The 20,715-nt window shown below is 33.2% G+C and overlaps 1 protein-coding gene across 2 annotated transcripts; it reads left to right on the forward strand.

The window, feature by feature from the left end:
• Positions 1-12,696: 12,696 nt before the first annotated feature.
• Positions 12,697-18,965, forward strand: LOC149209985 (uncharacterized). Of its 2 annotated transcripts, XM_089396574.1 has the most exons (4): positions 12,697-12,915; positions 13,121-13,243; positions 14,202-14,363; positions 17,996-18,965. In XM_089396574.1, the coding sequence occupies exons 1-4, from the start codon at positions 12,809-12,811 to the stop codon at positions 18,879-18,881; spliced, it is 1,278 nt and encodes a 425-aa protein (XP_089252700.1). In that variant the 5' UTR covers positions 12,697-12,808; the 3' UTR covers positions 18,882-18,965. The 2 variants fall into 2 exon arrangements, with proteins under 2 accessions (XP_089252700.1, XP_089252701.1); XM_089396575.1 differs by lacking the exon at positions 14,202-14,363.
• Positions 18,966-20,715: the final 1,750 nt, after the last annotated feature.

The raw sequence follows: 20,715 nt of genomic DNA on the forward strand, positions 1-20,715 counted from the left end.
TCATTAATAGAAAAATATTGAACTATGCTTACAACCAGAATGGAAGTAAGATAGCTCGGGCGATGGTAGCTTATCTCTGAGAAGAGATGTGGCGGCTACATGCCTCTAAACTGAGTTACAATGAGATTCAAGGACTTTTTTATTATTGAACAATAAGAGAAAACCCTAAGCAACCAAAACCTTAACCCAAGGAGATGTAACACCAAGAGTTTATGGGCCCCATTGGGGTTAGTTGGACAGCCAACTTCCCGGGGTCTTAACTTGGTCATATAATCTCTGTTTGACACGTATGATACCTCGTTGGAAAGATCTCTCTTAGGACTACAATTGTTAATGCGATTACCTACGTAAGTTTAGGACCCAAAATACTACCAAAAATAGTAAATTGTGCTACAATTAAGGAAACTGAAAAGCTGAAAGAAACAATGGTGAGGGTCCAAGTGGAATAGGTGGGTGGCCACCAATATCCACCTGGATCAATTTGGGCGAAAACCATGAACACATTTCTACATGTGATGGATGATGATGATGATAACTCTCGTTGAGACGAATCTGACGCAATGAAGATCACCTGATTCCGAGTTGTAGAAATGAAGATATCAAATTTTTAATTCTAAGAGTGGGCTTACACAAGATGATTTAGGGTCGGTTTGGTGTTAAGAAGGCATGGGACAGCTTTTCAATCTTATGTTAGACTTTGGAGGAATCCCTTCTAATGCATCTATATATATATATATATATATATCTATATATATATCTATATATCTATATATATGTATATATATATATATATATATATATATATGTATATATATATAGATATATACATATATAGATATATATATATATAGATATATATATATATATACATATATACATATATATATATATATATATATATACATATATATATATATATATATATACATATATATATATATATATATATACATATATATATACATATATATATATATATATATATATATATATATATATATATATATATATATATATATAAGGTCCAAGTGGAATAGGTGGGTGGCCACCAATATCCACCTAGATCAATTTGGGCCAAAACCATGAACACATTTCTACATGTGATGGATGATGATGATAACTCTCATTGAGATGAATCTCACACAATGAAGATCACCTGATTCCGAGTTGTAGAAATGAAGATATCAATTTTTTAATTCTAAGAGTGGGCTTGTACAAGATGATTTAGAGTCGGTTTGGTGTTAAGAAGGCATGGGACAGCTTTTCAATCTTACGTTAGACTTTGGAGGAATCCCTTAAAATGCATATATCTATATATATAAATATAATATATATAAGGTATAGGAGGATATTATTCCTCATCCATTTTGTGCAACACAAGGGCATCGTAGAAGGAGAGATAGGAACTCGTAGGAGGAGAAGAGGCATCTTTGTTTTGGGCCGTAGAAGTAGGGCTACTTTAGCAAAGAAAGAGGGTTTGGTGGAGCATCTCCATGATTGTTTGAAGGTGCATTTACATATGCAGGAAGGTCGTGTCAAAGAGGGAGAAGTCCGGGTTTTTGGGAGGCTATGTTAGGGTGATTCCCACTTGAAATTTGTAGATCGTAGCCCTGTAGTAACCACAAGAAAATCACAGACCTATTAGGGTGATTAAAGAGGGTCGTAAGGCTTGTTTATACAGCTGGAAGTGTGGAACAGGGTAGCGTGGATAAGCAGAAAACAAAGGAGGGTAAGCCACAACATTTGAAGGATTGTTGAGGGTGTTTTTAGAGCTAACATGCACTGTGTATGCCCTTAACCAGATTTGAAATAGTCACAACAATCCATGAAATAAAGGCATGTTTCTTCTTTATGGTTGTTAGGTGTTGGATCCTTGTTATTGATTGGTTTTGGATCATTTTATGAGTAGCCTGTGGAATCCAAGGAGGGAGGGATGACATGGAAGTCAGAAGCCCTAACCAATGGGAAATTTCCACAGTGAAGATTGGTGATTGGATTAGATTCATATGCAACCTGTGGGAGCCATGTTTTGGGGTTGTCTTCGGTGTTAAGAAGCCACAACTAGGAGCATATCTCGTAGTGGAGTTATAGGTGTACTAGGAGAAGACTGTTAGTGAAGTATTTTAGCAACCATGTGGAGGGGTTTCCTAGGTGGTTGGATGCCCTAACTAGGAGCATATGCTATAGCAGACTTGGTCACTCATGGACCGTTGGAGGGCAGCATGATAGTGGACCAAGTGTGGATAGTGATTGGGCATTTATGGTCTGCGAGAGGATAGCGTGATAGTGCCCAAGTTGGAGCCTGATGTGCAACACTTTGATTGACAAAAGTAGTTGCTAGAGTGGGAGTTGTTGAGCTCAAGGGTCTGATCAACCAGTAACAGTTTGTGGAGCCCTAAACTTGTGTGTGGAGGAGTACATCTACAAAATATGATGGGTTGTCCTCCTAGCTCGTGTTCATTCTAGGATATGGGCATATTGCAGTGATAACTGGAAGCCCTCAGTACCCTATCCTGGTCTTCATTTGAGCAACGCGGGAAGACTATAGTGGGTTGAAGTCCATGAGTAGCTAAGGAGAAGTGGTGGGCAGATTGAGAGTTTTTCACAAGTGGAGCTGTGAACAACTCAACATGAGTCTCGATGTGTTGAGGCGTTGATGGACGAACGAACAACTAGTGATCAGATTGATAGTCAAGGTTCATTGGTCAAATGGACTTGGAAAATTGATAGAGGCAAGAGCTGCAGATCGGGAGCCAAAGGACCGGGCAGGTACAGGGTACAACTGAGAGGAGTTGAGAGAGTATGTGACAACAAGATGGTCAGAGTATCTTGTTGAGGGCAGATTGGTCGTCGATGTACTGACACCAAGCTCTAGTTTTGTAACTTGCACTAGTGGATGTATGAGGGCCATTATCCCTGGTACAGGAGCCCTAGACTGTTGTATTATATGTTGATTAATATAACGAAGTTGGGTTGAAAAATGTGAAAAGTTGTCCATATTTTGTGCATATGTGATTTACTTATGTTTATATTTCGTTGTGCAAAGTAGTATTATTGAGATTCTTGGTTTGGTAGCGTCAGAGAATTCAAGATTCTATCATGAACCCAAGATCATGGAAATTCAACATGCCCCTCGACCACCAACTTTCCAGAATTAAAAGAACCTCCCTTTGTTCCATGCCCAAGGAGCAATAAGATGCCACACCTACTCTTCACCATTGTGGACACCAACAAACAACAAAAAATGATGATAGAAGGATAACCCCGTGGGTACTCGCCTTGACCTCCCAATTTTCCACTAGAAAGTGCCCCTCCAAAATGAGAAGGAACTAATTGAAATAGAATCGAAAGAAATAGAGATAATGCTAGCATAGAAACTATAAACTCTTACAAGAGACAAGCCCCCAAGAGGGTCACCACCCCAACCAAAAAACTGGACCACTAACACAAACCACAGTGTGATGATGGGGTTTAGCCCTCTATTATCCAATCTACCACTAAGCCTAACAAAAATTTCAAGCACAAAATATAGAGACCCTAATACTACCTTTAAGTAAAAACTAGCCAACTCATTGAAGGAGAAATTTTGAAGCAAATTAGCAGATTGGAGAATTAAGATTACTCGAGGTTTGGAGATTGCAAAGAGTTCTAGCAATTACGTCATATTTTTCTTTCCCAAATGTTATCACTCCCTTTGAAGATCACAGACCTAGCCTAATGGTTGTGCAGGAATCCACAAACCCGAGTCCCAAATCCATATGTTTTGTAACCCCACAATAGCTAGTAAGCCAATATCCTTCGAAACTAGCGAAAAGCCACTCCCCCTTAGCTCAACTTGCAAGACCGGGGATGGCGAAGGTAGAAAGTCGTCATGCTCATCCACATCACCAATTATCCAAGGATGGCGAAGGTAGAAATTCGTCATGCTCATGCTCCATCAAATTTCGACATTACCCCCATTGGGGATTTGGAAAATTATTTTTAATATAATAAAAATAAAAATAAAATAATTAGGAATTAAGAAGAAAACATTATATATATTCCATATGAAAAATATTATTTGTTTTCCATATGGGAAATATATATGTTTTAGCTAAAAACCATTAACATCAAAGTTCATCATATCACTTGTGAGAATTAAATTTTAATAAAAAAATATCTCAAACCTTTCTTTCAGACACTTTTAGTAACCCAATTTATATATACACAAAAATTTAGTATAAAAACTCTTGTATAATTGAATATAATTTTTCTATATTGTAAAATCCTCCGCCTAATTAAAAAAAGAAAAATAAATTATATAAAATCTGATTGTATATTTTCTATTTCTAATCAAAAAATCATTAATCTGAAGGCTAAAATACTTACTTTAAAAGCCCGGAGAAAATAAGCTAAAAAAATCTAATTGTGTACTTTTTCTATTTCTAAACAAAACTTAGTCAACGAAAACATTAATGGTTAGTTGAGTAGTCATAGTGCATTCCATAATGATGATGAGGTAGCTAGAGGTTGTCTATTTTAATCTTGATGTCCTCACTATGTTTATCTCTAAGTGAAGTTGGTAAAATTCTGTGAAGTAATCATATCAAAATTTATATTCGTAGATGTTCATATCTTTTCTCTTTGGCGTCTCTAGATTCTTTCATGAATTTGTCTTTCATGCAACCGCCTCACATCAGTAGAATAGTAAAGTTGAGATACAGATATACATAACAGAGTTGGTATGGATTTTGCCTAGCATATTAAAAATTATATTCCTCTTTTTGTCTCTAGCTATTTGTATTTTTCTCATCTAAATGTTTAGATTCTATCATGAATTTGTCTTTCATGAAACCACTTCATATTAATAAAAGAAAGTAAACTTGATATATAAATAAGCATACATGGAGGAGTCGGTGTGGACTCTGCGTAAGATGAGACCAACCATTCTGGTTTCAACCGTAAGTGTTAAAGTCATCACATAAGTGTTAGTCACTACAAACATGTTGACAGAAATATATATATATTTAATTTAATTGGAGTAGTTTTTAATACTACAAACATGTTGACAGAAATATATATTTAATTTAATTTGAGTAGTTTTTAGAATATTCTGGAATTTGACAGATATGCGGTCAAAAAATTGACCGTGTCTATGTCTATCAGATCCTGGAATATTTCAGGAATTTGTAATCGACTTAAAGATGACTTTTTAATATAATATTTGGAAAAAAAATTAATAAGTAAATTTCTCATTGTCTAATGTTTTAGAGTTTTGTGTATGCAGAATTTATATCTTTTTTTTCCGAAGGTGGCAAAACCTATCAAACTCAGGGGTCAACCCAACAGTGAGGACAGCCATCTCTGGCTGCTATCCGCGAATGTCGGTTTGACTCATCACCGTTATCAAGGAAAACCACGCCACCTGAAATAACCCGCTGGTGGTCCGTAAGGGAGCAGGCTTTCACTCCTGCCAGATGCCTCTGGGTCTTGGGCCGTTAACCTGTTTCCTTACGTCCGAGGAAGACGAGCTCTTAGCCAAGCAGAAGCAGTTTTACGGCATACTCCAGGCCTATGCAGAATTTATATCTAATCAAAAAACTAATTTAAATAACACAATTTTTTTCATTAAATTTTAATTAGAAATCTACCAAAAAAAACTCAAAAAATAACATTTAAAAACTATGGACACAATTTAGCAAGTCTACGCAACCAAGCATGCATTATATGCTCTGGTCAGGCTTAATAAATCTAATCGTCAATGTCTCCGTCATTCATGAAATATTTCTTTGTCACAGTGGTTATGAAAGTCCAAATATGATAACGTCACTTTCTGTATGAGGTACCATTCAATTAAAATAAATAATAATTGCATGCCTCCATTTTCAATATCAAGCTGCAACCATTAATGAAAACTTTATTTCCTCTCAGTCGTTAATGACTTTCATTTTTTTTAAATAAAAAATAAAAATCTTTAGCGGTCTTGTAGCCAGTGAATATGCAATGGGTATGCAACGACTTTCAAGCGAGGACAAACGTGAATTTTTAGTTTTTCCTGGTGGTATTTGATGACATTATTTTGAGTGAGATTGTAATATTTTACAATTTAGATTCATCTTTATACCATATTTTAAAAAGACTTTCAAAGGATTTAGTCTTTTGCCATTTTGAAGAGTTTTATATGTTAAGATGAAAAAGTTTGGCATATAAAAAAATTTGATATTTTTAGGTACACAGAGTTAAAATGATTTGGACGGTTTAAGTATTAATTATAATTATTTATAATTAGTAACCTGGGTAAGGTCTTGGAATAGATTTTAGTAAGTATGGTGACAACCATGCAGGACATCCCTAACTACAAGCAAGGCTTCCAGTTCCAGTTGTAAAAATAGTATGGACGCCTTCACTAAATTGAGGACCACCTTCCTTGCTTTCTCTCGCAAACAGTGTTGTTCGATTCCAATGTTAAGGATTCGACTCCTCTCAAATCTGTTTATGTTGTGGGTGATGAATGAGATGATAGTTGTTTTCAATTTTGATTAGTATATATGCTGTTAGCTTTTAATTTTCAGAATGATGTTGTATATGTTCATAGGCAAATAGTTTGTGGACTCATTCATGATATATAGGCCTATATAGCTTGGGTAGAAAGACTTATTATTTTTTGCTAATGGATGGCTTATCATACGATTAGGTGGCCAACAGACTTGGTTTCTTTTTGGGCAAGTTGAGGTCACCTAACCATTCATATGTAGATTGGCTTATAGTTTTAGGTAGCCAACATACTTGGTTTCCCTTTGGGCAAGTTGAGGTCACCTAACCATTCATCTGTTGATGTAACTTGCTTATATTTAATGAAAATGGAAATCTACCAAACTTACAAAAAAAAATTATAATTATTAAATTTATTTTATTTTTTAATGTAATTTTAATGAGTTAAAATATTTTAATTAATAATTATAATTATTGTTTATGAAGTCTTAGATAGATCTAGATTAGAGTGATATATTGGACATGTTAAAGATATAGTTATGCCAAACTTAAAAAAATTATGATTATTAATTTTATTTTATTTTAGTTTTATATAATTACTCAACCAAAATATTATGTAAACATAATAAGATAAGACATTACATCATATTTTCCATAGTTAAAATACCTCTCAACTCAATTATATTTTAAAATATAAAAATAAATTTAAAACTTTATAAAATAACTAAAACATTTAAATGGGTAAAAAATAACTTAAAATTATAATGTCTTGTAAAAAAAATTATTAAACTAATTGACCTTAATATTATATTTATAAAATATTAAAATTTATATGACAAATATTTACACTATTCTGTAAAAACGCATTAATAAAATGTGTAGGTTACATCCAGATAAGCTAAAAAATTTATTAGTAAAGATCCCTGGGAAGAGAAAGGTTTTGTAATGTGTATTCTGCTTAATTTAAGTTGACAAAGAATTTAATAATATTTTTTTAATTTTAAGCAATTAAATGGATTGCCATAAAACCTTTGTTTTCGGCTGCACTCCAATTAGAACGGGTGTCTGGAAGCATTAAAAAAGCACAGAACCGATATATCTCCATTATACACGACTTCTATCAGTCGTTAAAGGCGGCATGTTTTAGGAGATTGAATTCATCTTTGCGAGGAAAAAATAGGCTTTCACCGGTCTAGTATATCAGTTATGATCCATCACTTCAAAACATAAACCTTTTATAGTATTAAAAGTCGGCAATTTTATTTTTTAATATGATTTTTATTCACTAAAATACCCTGTATGAATGGGGAAGCTGTGTCCGGGCAAAATATATATATGTAATATGAATATATATGTAATATGGTAAATTAAGATTAAATGAACGGTATAAAGACACTAAGGTTTGCTTAAATTATTGGAGATTGAAGAGAATGTTACATTGCAAAACAATAAGATTAAAAATATTGTTACTTCTAAGTTTAAAGAAAAAATGTAATGTGATAAAGATTTAGCAACTAAAAGAAAATTAAAATATTATAAGGAGGTCATCAACCCCACCCTAGAAGATCAAAAGTATCTCTCCCTTTTAACTAGCTCAAAGAAGAAAATTAATATAGACAAGATTAGAACGAACTCTCATGAGCTCCATAGTGAAACGAGTCGTTGGGCACTAAAACACCATGGATGGAAAGGTTCTACCATCTCTGTGAGAATACGTATATCGAGGATGAAAATCACTCTCTTAAAATGCCCCACGTACAACACATTAGATCTCAGTTTCAAAATCTTTGTTGCAATACTGACCTTCTTAGCCTTTTAAGTTGTCAAAATTTCAGTGAGCTCGGGAGGTTTCTCCCTGAGCTTTTTGAGCATAGCAATAAAATCTTAAATCAAACTAAATAATTGGTTTCTTTAAGTCCGACACACCAAAGTTTGGTCTTAGTGGAAGTCACCATCATCATCATGTTTTGTTTTTAGTTTAAGTGAATGAGATAATTTAATGAAATTGTATCTTTTTAATTTAAATTGTGTTGGTGAATGTGTAAATGATTTAATATTGTAAAAAAATTTAACAGCTGAAAAGATTTTGAAATTTTAAATATAATAATAATTAAATTTACTTTGTATTTGATTTAGTCAATTTATTTTAGATAATAATAATTAAATTTATTTTGTATTTGATTTAGTTAATTAAATTGAGATCCATTTTTATTCAAGTTATTAGATTTCTAGCGTCAGCATGGGATAGCATGGGGTACTTCAAGTGGTGATGGTCGTGGGTGAATAATGAACATGTAAACTCTGAAGTAAAAAAATACAAATAAACTTACAAAAAAATTATTAGATTTTTAACATTTTATTTTATAAGTTTTGAAAATTGTGATACTCACGAGAACACATTTAAAAAATCCTAAAGAGAACACTAACAAAAAAAGTTATTAGATTTCTAGCATTTTATTTTGTAAGTTTTGAAAGTTGTGATACTCACGACGACGCATTAAAAAAAATCCTAAGACGTCGAATGCAGATTTTGAAAGTTCAAATTTACATTGGAGACAAAAATTTTGAAAAAATTGCGGAGATCTCAACGTTAGTGATATTAAGTTTTGGTGTAGCTCAAAATGACTTAAATATAGTTGGGTTACAATTTTTTAAAATACAAATTAATTTTTTAAATTACAAATATTTTAATAAATTAAAAATAAATAAATTTATTTAATATTAAATTTAAAAAATTAAATTATTAACATAAAAAATGAGTGAATATTTAAATAAAAAGTTTAACGGTTTGGAATATGTAACAAAATTGTTTTTGCTTGGCTAAGAGTTCTTCTTTCTAGGACATAAGGAAAGAGGTTAATGGCCTAAGACTCGAGCAGGGTTGGAATTTCAAAACAAAGTCACGCGTTTGACGATTTTCACACTTTCCCGGCCCATTTCCTAATATCAAGCAAGGATTTTGATGGCTTTGTAAAATTTTGAACTGTATTTGACAGGTAAATCACCCCATGACAGGCAAATTTCCCGTCAAATTCCATCCTTGAGGGAGTGAAAGTTTGCGCCTCTTATAAACCACTAGCGGGTTATTTCAAGTAGCGTGGTTTTCCTTGAATAACTGTGATAAGTCAACTTACATTCTGGGTCAAGACCCAGAGACATCTCGCAGGAGTGAAAGCATGCCCACTTAGAGACCACTAGCCGGTTATTCCAGGTGGCCAGGAAAATTCCTAATATCAAGTAAGGATTTTGACAGCTTTGTAAAATTTTGAACTGTATTTGACAAGTAAATCACCCCATGACGGCCAAATTGCCCGTCAGATTCCATCCTTGAGCAGGAGTGAAAGTTTGCCCTCTTATAAACCACTAGCGGGTTATTCCAAGTAGCGTGGTTTTCCTTGAATAACTATGATAACTCAACTTACATTCTAGGTCAAGACCCAGAGACATCTCGCACTAGTGAAATCATGCCCACTTAGGGACCACTAGCGGGTTATTCCAGGTGGCCTGGTTATTCACCACTAGCGGTTTATTCCAGGTGGCCTGGTTTTCCTTGAATAACGGTGATGATTCAACCTACATTCCCTATTAACAGCAAAAAATAAGTGCCTTCACTACTAATTTGACCATTGAATTATGATCAACTTTCCCACCATAAAAAATAAAAAATCATTATTTTATTTATAAATTTAATATATTTATATTTATTTGAAATAAATACAATTAAATTAATATCTCTTTATTTTTAATTAAACTAAATCAAAACCTAATTAACCCATAGAAATCTTATAACCAAAATTGTAAACTCAGCCTAAAATTTTATAGAAGAGTATCAGATGGATTTTGATCCCATAAACTGTAAACTAACTGATATCTAATATGAAATATGCATTTTTATATATGAAAGAGAAACTGTTTCTATAAGTATTGGTGTAGCTCAAAATGACCTAAATACAGTTGGGTTATAATTTTTTAAACTATAAATTAATTCCCCAAATCACAAATATTTTAATAAAGCAAAAATAAATAAATTTATTTAAAGTTAAATTAAAAATTTAATATAAAAAATCAAAGTAATTTTTTAAATTACAAATTAATAAAAAATTTAATATAAAAAATCAAGGTAATTTTTTAAATTACAAATTAATTTTCTATAGTACAAATATTTTAATAAAACAAAAATAGATAAATTTATTTAATATTAAATTTAAAAATGTAATATTAAAAAAAAACAAATCATTAATATTAAAAGTAAGTAAATATCTAGTTTACAAGAGATTTTTCGGCGTAAATCACAAGATTTATCATTTGTCTACGTGTTTCGAACCAACTAGTGTGGTTCATCGTCAGGGCAAGTTGAAGAACCAGATCCAGCTTTGCATCTTAAATTTATCATTTGTCTACGTGTTTCCAACCAACTAGTGTGGTTCATCGTCAGGGCAAGTTGAAGAACAAGATCCAGCTTTGCATCTTAAATAGCTTGAGCAGAGCGGCTAACTAGGCCAACGGCTAAATTGGACTAGGGACCTTATATAAATAATCTAAATTAATAAGGGACTTTGCCTCTAAATAAATAGTTTAATTTAATTGGTTGTTAATTTAATAAATATATACCAATGAAATTAAATTATTTATATATTTATTAAATTAACAACCAATTAAATTAAATTATTTATATATTTATTTAGAGGCAAAGTCCCTTATTAATTTAGATTATTTATATAAGGTCCCTAGTCCAATTTAGCTGTTGGCCTAGTTAGCCGTTGGAGGCTCTGCTCAAGCTATTTAACATGCAAAGCTGGATCTGGTTCTTCAACTTGCCCTGACGATGAACCACACTAGTTGGTTCGAAACGCGTTGACAAATGATAGATCTTGTGATTTACGCCGAAAATCTCTCGTAAATCTGATATGGATCACGGAAGCCTCAATTCAACAAGTAAATATCTAAATAAAAAATAAGGCCTCGAATATGCCCTAAAAACTTGGCTAAGAGCTCCTCTTCCTCGGACTTAAAGAAAGAGGGCTTCAATTCAACAAGTAAATATCTAAATAAAAATAAGGGCCTCGAATATGCCCTAAAAACTTGGCTAGGAGCTCCTCTTCCTAGGACTTAAAGAAAGAGGTTAGCAGCCCTCCCAAGACTTACAGGCATCTAGGAATGAAAATCAGGTTATTCCAGTGGTGTTGTTTTCCTTGAATAAGGATGATGGGTCCGCTGCATTGAGGTCACCAACCATAGATAATTGTCCTCATTATTAGTTTGACAACTAAATTATAATAAAATTTCCCACCATAAAAAATAAAATTAAAAATTATTTTATTTATAAATTTAATAAATTTAAATTAATATTTATATTTATTTAAAATAAATACAATTAAATTAATATCTATTTATTTTCAATTAGAATAAATCTAAACCTAATTAACCTATCAAAAATCTTATAAACTCAGCCTCTGGAAGAGTATCGGATGGATTTTGATCCTACAACTGTAAACTAACTAATATCTAATATGCATTTTTATATATAAAAATTTAAAATAATATTTATATCTTAAAAAATCAAATTAACTATAAGGATATCTCAACGAAAGTCTATGTCATCTCGATTTAAAACAAGTGTCTGCCATCGGACGCAGTGACGATAATGGCGTTGAAAAGTTCAACAATGGCGGTTGTGTTGGACTTTAAACACCCTCTCGCCCCATTCAGCCTATCATGTATATGTCAAAAGTATGGATTTTAACGTGGCACATTCTAGAACTGAACGTGTATCAGGGGCCGGGGAAAAGAAGTATTACGTTTTGAGTTGAAGAGCATCTGCAGGAGCCGATCATTTTGGCATTCACGCGTGTAGCCTTAAATGGTTAACGTGGTGGCAGCGCAGGATAAAGGTCAAATTTTGGATTCTTTCATAGTATCAACCATTTTCACAGTGCAAGTGTATCTCCGCAAAACATTACAGTGCATTATGGTTTGTAATTAACATTACAGTGCAATATGGTTTGTAATTGTTGCAATAAAAATGTTGTGTGATTTTGTTTCAAGAAATCTATCTGCACAATCAAGTGTATCTGCCCATAATAGTACAGTGGAATATGGTTTATGAATTTGTTGCAATCAAAATGCTGTGTTGTTTTATTTGAAGAAATTTAGCTGTAAATCAAAATGTTTTGCTGGTTTAACAGAGTTCTGGGACAGATATGAACCATTTCTAGGATAATCTTATGAATGGTTTTGACAGCTTATTTGGAAGTAGCAGCCAATGATAAGAAATTTTTGAACACATCTGATAAAACCTTGATAAGAAATTTTTGAGTACATCTGATAAAACCTTAAGATGGGTAGTCTGCATCTTGGCCAATTCAAGAAGCAAGCTTCATTTTTTCTCAGGGAGAAGCTCAAAACAGCTAGGCTTGTGCTAACTGATGTCACTGAGGCAGAATTGTAAGACTCCCTCTTTGTTCTAAAATCTCAATAGCGTTTATAATAATATTGGGTGCATCATATTTTTTATGTTTTAATATTTTCATTGTTTAGTTATTTGTGGGTCTGCAAAAAAAATCGTTTTTGTTAATTTTGACCAAATCCAGAACAGAATACTGTTGCGATTCGATAATGGTGCCTGTTAATTCTCTCTCTCTGTATCCAGGATGACAGAGGAAGCAACCAACAGTGATCCATGGGGACCGGAGACCCGTAGAATGGCTGATATCTCTCGTGCTGCCTTTGAAGTGGACGATTACTCGAGAATTGTCAACATTTTACATAAGAGGTAGCAATATCACTCCCGTTCACCAGAACAAAACGGAATTGTTTTTTTTTAATATTTATCAAAATTGATTGTTGGCATTACTGTAGATAGAGCGGGATCAAAGAACATTGAAAACCGGGTATAAAGGGAAATTTTTGTTGTTTTATTACATTTAGATTCATTACAGAATTCAAAGTAAAAAGCTCAATTGGAATTTTTTTTTGGTTAAGTGATGAAAACATTGTGATTTTAATGTTGGGATTGAAATCTACATTGAAAACAGGGTATAAAGGAAAAATTTTGCTGTTTTATCACATTTAGATTCATTACAGAATTCAAAGTAAAAAGCCCAATTGGAATTTTTTTGGTTGCGTGATGAAAACATTGTGATTTTAATGTTGGGATTGAAATCTACATTGAAAACAGGGTATAAAGGAAAAATTTTGCTGTTTTATTACATTTAGATTCATTACAGAATTCAAAGTAAAAAGCCCAATAGAAATTTTTTGGTTACGTGATGAAAACATTGTGATTTTAATGTTGGGATTGAAATCTACATGAAAAGTTTGTTAGTCCCTTAAATTCCTGAAGTTTCACATCTTCAGACCATGTGCCTTAAGTTTCATTATGATCCCCCATTTAACACATCAATATGTTGATGGCTTAACATGTAATCTCTGAAGGCAGAGAATTGGATCCCCTTTCAGTAATATAAATATCAGGTTTTTCTAAAACAAACTGTGTATGATAAAGACTACAAGTTTGATATATCTTGGAAAGATTCTAATTGTAAAAGATGAAAGACTTCAATATTGACGGTTTGATTTCTCTGAAAAAAGTTATGTTTGGGTATATTTGGACTGAAACTGGCTTGAAATTTTCCTCCTTGTCCTAGGAAATGTTGAGATTTTGGTGACATGAAAACAAACCCTCCTGGAGGTTTGGAAATAACTGAACGAAGAAATGTTTGTACTGCCAGGTTGGTTGTCTCGGATACGAAGAGTTGGAGAGAGGCTTTCAAAACATTAGTACTTTTGGAGTACCTGTTAACACATGGTCCAGAGAGTTTTGCAGCAGACTTTCGGAGTGAAAAGGATGTTCTTCATCAACTCACTCATTTTGAGCATGTGGATGAGCTAGGGTATTTCTATATATTATCATTGTTTTTTTTAAATTAGCTGGTAATCCTATTCAGGTTATATTTATAGATCCAATTCAACGCAGAGATACTTTACAAATTACCATATATATACATTAGAATATTTCCATGAATTATATAATTTTGGCTAATGTTATAAATTTCTGAATATAGATTTTATCAAATCAAATCATCATTTGGAGGATACTATCTGTGAAAATCAAGGCATGATATTATTGCAGAGAGATAACCCACAAAAATAGAAAAGTTAAGGACATAGCTCATAGGATTTACACCACAGTATAGTATAGCAATGAATGAGAATGATCCGATCCGAATATAGCTTGGTAGTTGGTAGTGTAAAACATAAGCGAAATAGAGTGAACTCGATTTCGAACTGGGGTGCTTCAATCTAATTGTCTGGCTTGACTACCATTTTAGCCATGTCAAGCGATATCCCAACACCACCGAGCTTTTTTATTCTTAATTGTTTTCGGTAATGGATGAAAATAGTTGCTTTTGGTAATGGATGGAATTTTATATGATTTTTTTGTGGCTTTCAGTTTTTCTCTTATGCACTCCCTTATTTTTGTTGTGCAGCTAACTTTCAACTTTCACCATTTGCATTGCCACCCCAAGAACACAATCATGACCTAAAATCATCTTTTACAAGTAATGCTCTTATTACCGAGTATCGACTTATGCTTCTAAGTTGCAAGAGGCTAAACGCTTTATCCAATGTTCAATCCTACTTTGGCTTCAAAGCACTCCTTATCCACTCTGTTTCTGTATAAAATTGTGTGAGTAATTCAACTTCAAATACCAAAACTCCAAACCTCTGTCTTTACTCCAAACCCGTCTTTTCTACTTGTACATAACTCCAAACCCCTGTCTTTTCTACTTTACATATTGTTCTGGTTTGTTACTTGTATATATTGTTCTTGTTTGTTACTTCTACTTGCAAAGCAATTCCATACACTGTTACTTTACTTCTTACTTCTATTTGCAAAGCAATTCCATACACTGTTACTTTACTTCTTACTTCTACTTGCAAAGCGAAACACTGTTACTTTACTTCTACTTGCAAAGCGATTCCAAACACTGTTACTTGTATATATTGTTCTTGTTTGTTACTTCTATTTGGAAAGCGATTCCAAACACCAAACACTGTTACTTGTATATATTGTTCTTGTTTGTTACTTCTACTTGGAAAGAGATTCCAAACACCAAAACTTCAAAGGTGTTCAGAGTACACACTTCGTTTTGATTTTGGGTAATATGACTAGATTTTCATTTTGATTTTGGGGTACACACTTCGTTTTGATTTTGGGTAATATGACTAGATTTTCGTTTTGATTTTGGGTAATATAACTAGATTACCAGTACAGTGCCTGAAATTTATGATTGAGGATACACACTATTGTCTTCCACATTTCATCTTCATTAGCAGTTTGATTATATTTCATACTGACCTGATATAATTCAGAGCCTGAACATACATTGATACGGACCTCAAGTGCTATTCAAATTTAGTTAGTCCTTCACAAGGCTAGATTCATTTGAAACGTTATTCAAATTTAGCTAGTCCTTGACAAGGCTAGATTCATTTGAAACATTTTTGTGATTAGACTAATGGCTACATCACACAGGTCGATAAGTTAATGTAGACTGGAAAGATCTGTACTTATTAGAAATTTAAAAAGCAAGATATGTGACAGAAGCCTTTTCCAGCTGCTATGTTAGAAAGAAAATCTCTTGCATATTATGCACAGTGGCCTCAACATGTGCTCATTCTTTATCTCAGTGAATTTATATAATCTCATGCTATTAACCAAACTGTTTTGGTGATTTCCAAATGTTTTTAAATCATTCCCCCAGATCATCCCCAGAACAAAAGGGGTCTTTCACCTTGTTAATTAATATTTTACCTCTTCATTCATAAGGGTCATTGTATTGTATTTGTATTGAGTTGGGGATGTAGAGTAAAGTTTGAATATTGGGGTGGGGATGTGGAGTAGGAAAGTTTATGGATATTTCGGGTATAAAAAGACATAATCAGGTATTTGGGTTTGTAGTTATTGGGGTGGGGATGTGGAGTAGGGACGTTTATAGGCATCGGGGGTAAAAAAAAGACATATAGTAGGTGTTTGGGCTGTAGGTATTGGGGTGGGGATGTGGAGTAGGGAGGTTTGTAAATATTTGGGGCATAAAAAGACACATTGCAGGAATTGGAGTTGTAGTTATTGGAATGGAGTTGTGGGGTAGAATGATTTATATGTATTGGGGCATATATATTAAAAACAATTTCCGTGTGGTTGCTTAAATACAATCTCTTTTAATATTAATTTCAGTGGGCAATATTAATGGTCACATGTTCAAAATCAGAGGAGTTCTAATGTATGCCTTCATAAATTTAGCAGTCAAATTTCTCGGAAATGGGTCCCTTGTCCCACAAACAAGGGGTCTCATATACCAATTTGGTGTCCGGCTTGGCCGTCACCTTAAAATTGGATAATAATAATATTAATATTACATTTTCCGGACAATTGAAGAAAGTCCTTTGCTGTAAGGCTTACACAATCCAATAATAACCATCTTTAATTAAAATTGGATAATAATAATACGTATTTTCCGGGCAATTGAAGAAAGTCCCTTACAGCAGGCTTACACAATCCAATAATAACAGTCTTTAATTAAAATTGAATAAGAATAATAATAATATTATTACATTTTGGGGGCAATCGAAGAAAGTCCCTTACTGTAAGGGTTACACAATCCAATAATAACAGTCTTTAATAATAATAATAATACATTTTCCGGGCAATTGAAGAAAGTCCATTGCTGTAAGGCTTACACAATCCAATGATAACACCCTTTCACTGCCTAACTGCTCAGAAAAATTTTAATAATAATAATAATAATAATACATTTTCCGGGCAATTGAAGAAAGTCCATTGCTGTAAGGCTTACACAATCCAATGATAACAGCCTTTCACTGCCTAACTGCTCAGAAAAAATTTAAAAATTCTCTTTCCACTAGGAAATAAGATGTTTTTCTCCAGATCCTGCTGCAAATGGGCGAAATCGTGCGAATAAACATTCTACAGTCGTATAGACAAATGAAATTGTTCCAGGAGATGCAATTAATCAATGAAATTGTTCCAAGAGATGCAATTAATCGTGCGAATAAACATTCTACAGTCGTACAGACAAATGAAATTGTTCCACGAGATGAATTGCAGAAACGCAAAGTTGTTGCATTGAATACCCCAAATTGTTATCTCACATATGTTCACTGTTGTTCCATGCTTTTCTTTTAAAAAAATGTATGTATATATATAAATAAAACATTCAGATCAATCTTAGAAATCAAGCAAGTGAAATATTAGTCTGCCTATTGTTGGTCTAAATCAATCAATACCAAATTTTATTTAATCGTGTGTCACTGAAGAGTGGCAGGCTGAATAAATAGTATAAGTTTTATCATTCTGAATCGAAGTTAAGAGTACGAAATAAACAAATTTGAATTTAGCCCTGAACATATGATGCTGATTACCCTCCGATTCATAGAGTTTTCATGTCATCTCCATGCTTCCTCGTCCTGTTTATTAATCCTTTTTAACTTTCTCATGCAGGTTTGATTGGGGCCAGAGTATCCAAAGAAAAGCAGAGAGAATCCTAGAACTTCTTAACCAAAAGAAACTGCTGAAAGAAGAGCGCGATCGCGCTCGGAGAGTTTCGCGTGGAATAACGGGATCCGGAAGCTTTTCTTCAAGAGCAGCCTCTTCACCTGCTTTTGAAAGTTTCGAATCAACTTTCAATGATATACCAGAGGGAGCATCACATGAAGAGGGACTTAACGAGACTACACAAATGAAAACCAAGAAGTATGATGTATCAAAGGATGAGGGGGCATCATATGAAGAGGAAGTTAATGAGACTACACGAATGAAAACCAAGAACGATGAGAATGACATCAAAATATATTCAAAGGGATATTCTAGCCCTGGAATTTCAACCAACATTACTGGTCAAGATGAAGAGCTAAGTTCCGGCAAAGTATATACAAACAATATTGGCCCAACATCTGATCATGTGGGAAGTTCTGAAACTAAAAATATTAATAATCCATATCATTCCAACACTGAATGGCAACCATTTCAAGGAAGAAAGCTGTTTACATCTACTAGCCATGATTTTAGAAAGCCTGATGTTGTTAACTTAATGAGTGATCAAGATAAGGACCAAATTCCAGTCCAAGCTAATGGTAACCCTCCCCAGACTAATACTTCTGATAGATTTCATGCATATGGTTATAGGCTTCAAAGTGAGTCCTCTGTGAATTGCAGCAAAGGTAAGCAGGATAGCAGCCCCACAGCTTGTAGTGGCAGTGAAATTGATCCATTTGATGACAGTGATAATGACACAGCAACTCAATGTTTGCTACCAGACAAACATAAAAGGTTTCCAACTAGTATTTGGGATTTTCATGATTCTGCTGGCTTAGCAATCAAGATCTAGTGCTCCTTTACAATATAAAACAAAAATGTATATGCTGCCTACAATAATTGTTAATATATCAGTATGTATTTTGCTTCTGCTCTATCTTTCATCTTTAGATTATCCAAATATTTGTATGCTTGACCAATGCTTGCTCTATCTTTCATCTTTAGATTATCCAAATGTTTTTCATCCAAATGTTTGTATGCTTGACCAATGCTTGTAAAGTTTATGTGCTTAACCTAATGGTTTATTCGCTGTTCGTCTCAGTAAAGATCTTTCCGATAAAGATACATATTGTTTTCCCTTTCTTTCTTTGGAATGAATTGAAATTTAAATCATGATTATTTTTTTAATTATTATAAAATTTGTTTATTTCTTTATATACTTTTCAAGCATTTTCTGTTAATTGATTTGATACATCCCAAAAGTTTGACAAAAATGCCCATCGCTGGCTGGCATTTTCTGTTAATTGACTTGGTACATTCCAAAAGTTTGACAGAAATGCCCATCGCTGGCTAACATTTTCTGCTAATTAACTTAGCACATTCCAAAAGTTTGACAAAAATGCCCATCGCTAGAGTGTACATTCTTTGCATTTAGTATTATTGCAAAACTCTATGATACCATCTTAATTCCAGTCTTACCACTTTAAACCTTTTCATACCATTTTCATTACATCCCACCATTTTCATTACATTTTTATCGCTTTAAACATTACATCCACAGATAAATTCCATTAACATCACCCGTCTTAATATTAATAAGTTGCCACAGATATTATTCCATTAGCATCACCCATCTTAATATTCATAAGTTGCAACATGAATATGTAGGGTAAAGTTGTAAGTTTGTTTGTGGAGTAGGCTCACCCATCTTAATATTCATAAGTTGCAACATGAATATGTAGGGTAAAGTTGTAAGTTTGTTTGTGGAGTAGGCAAATTAATACCAATGAAGTTGTTGACACCTAATCTAGATTGGGATTTATGCTAAATAGTTTCAATTATGTTTTAGAAAAAAAATTAGATTTGTATTATTATAAATTTATAAATAATTTTAATTATGTATTAGTTCAAAATCTTTCTAAAATCATGAGAGTTTGGAATTGGAATTTCAAGAGTCTTTACTCAGGTATATGATTTTAGAAAGTTTGGAATTAGAATCTCAAGAGTCTTTTTATTCATGTATATATTCATGAAGCGAGTAATGCAATGAACTAGTTAATTTGTGGAGTTATCCTCTTGGTTTGATATTGAAATCTAGATTGAGATTATTGCAAATTTGTAAATAGTTTCAATTATGTATTAGAGAAATATTGGAATCTAGATTGGGATTATTGTAAATTTGTAAATAGTTTCAATTATGTATTAGAGAAGAGAAAATCAAGAGAGTTTGGAATTGGAATCCCAAGAGTCTCTTCACTCATGTATATATTCATGAAGTGAGTATTGTAATAAACAAGTTAATTTGTGGAGTTATCTTTCTGGCCTGACATGGTATTAGAGCCAGCTCCATTTTAGCTTTCTTCTACTCTCGTAACTCCTATTATGTCATTATTTCCTATCATATTGTCTTTTGTCCCTATTTTCTTTGTGTTTGGACAAAGCATTCTATGCCTTTTGCATTGAACAATTTGATGTGTACCCTGCTCTAGGTGTTGGAATAAAGTGAATGTTGGACTATGCATTGATGTCTGTCGATTGTTGCTGCATTGGAATGGCCCAACTGTGACATGGTATGGTGTGGTGAGCATAGATGAACCCTGGTGTGAAAATTTGTGTCAACTTCATTGATTTCTTGGGAGAGCGCCCATACAAAGCACCAAGAGGAGGTACCACTACAGAACAAATGC

The sequence above is a fragment of the Pinus tabuliformis genome, chromosome 1_2 (assembly GCF_031772625.1).
Source record: "Pinus tabuliformis cultivar Carrire ecotype Pingquan chromosome 1_2, CPIR1, whole genome shotgun sequence".
Taxonomy (NCBI): domain Eukaryota; kingdom Viridiplantae; phylum Streptophyta; class Pinopsida; order Pinales; family Pinaceae; genus Pinus; species Pinus tabuliformis.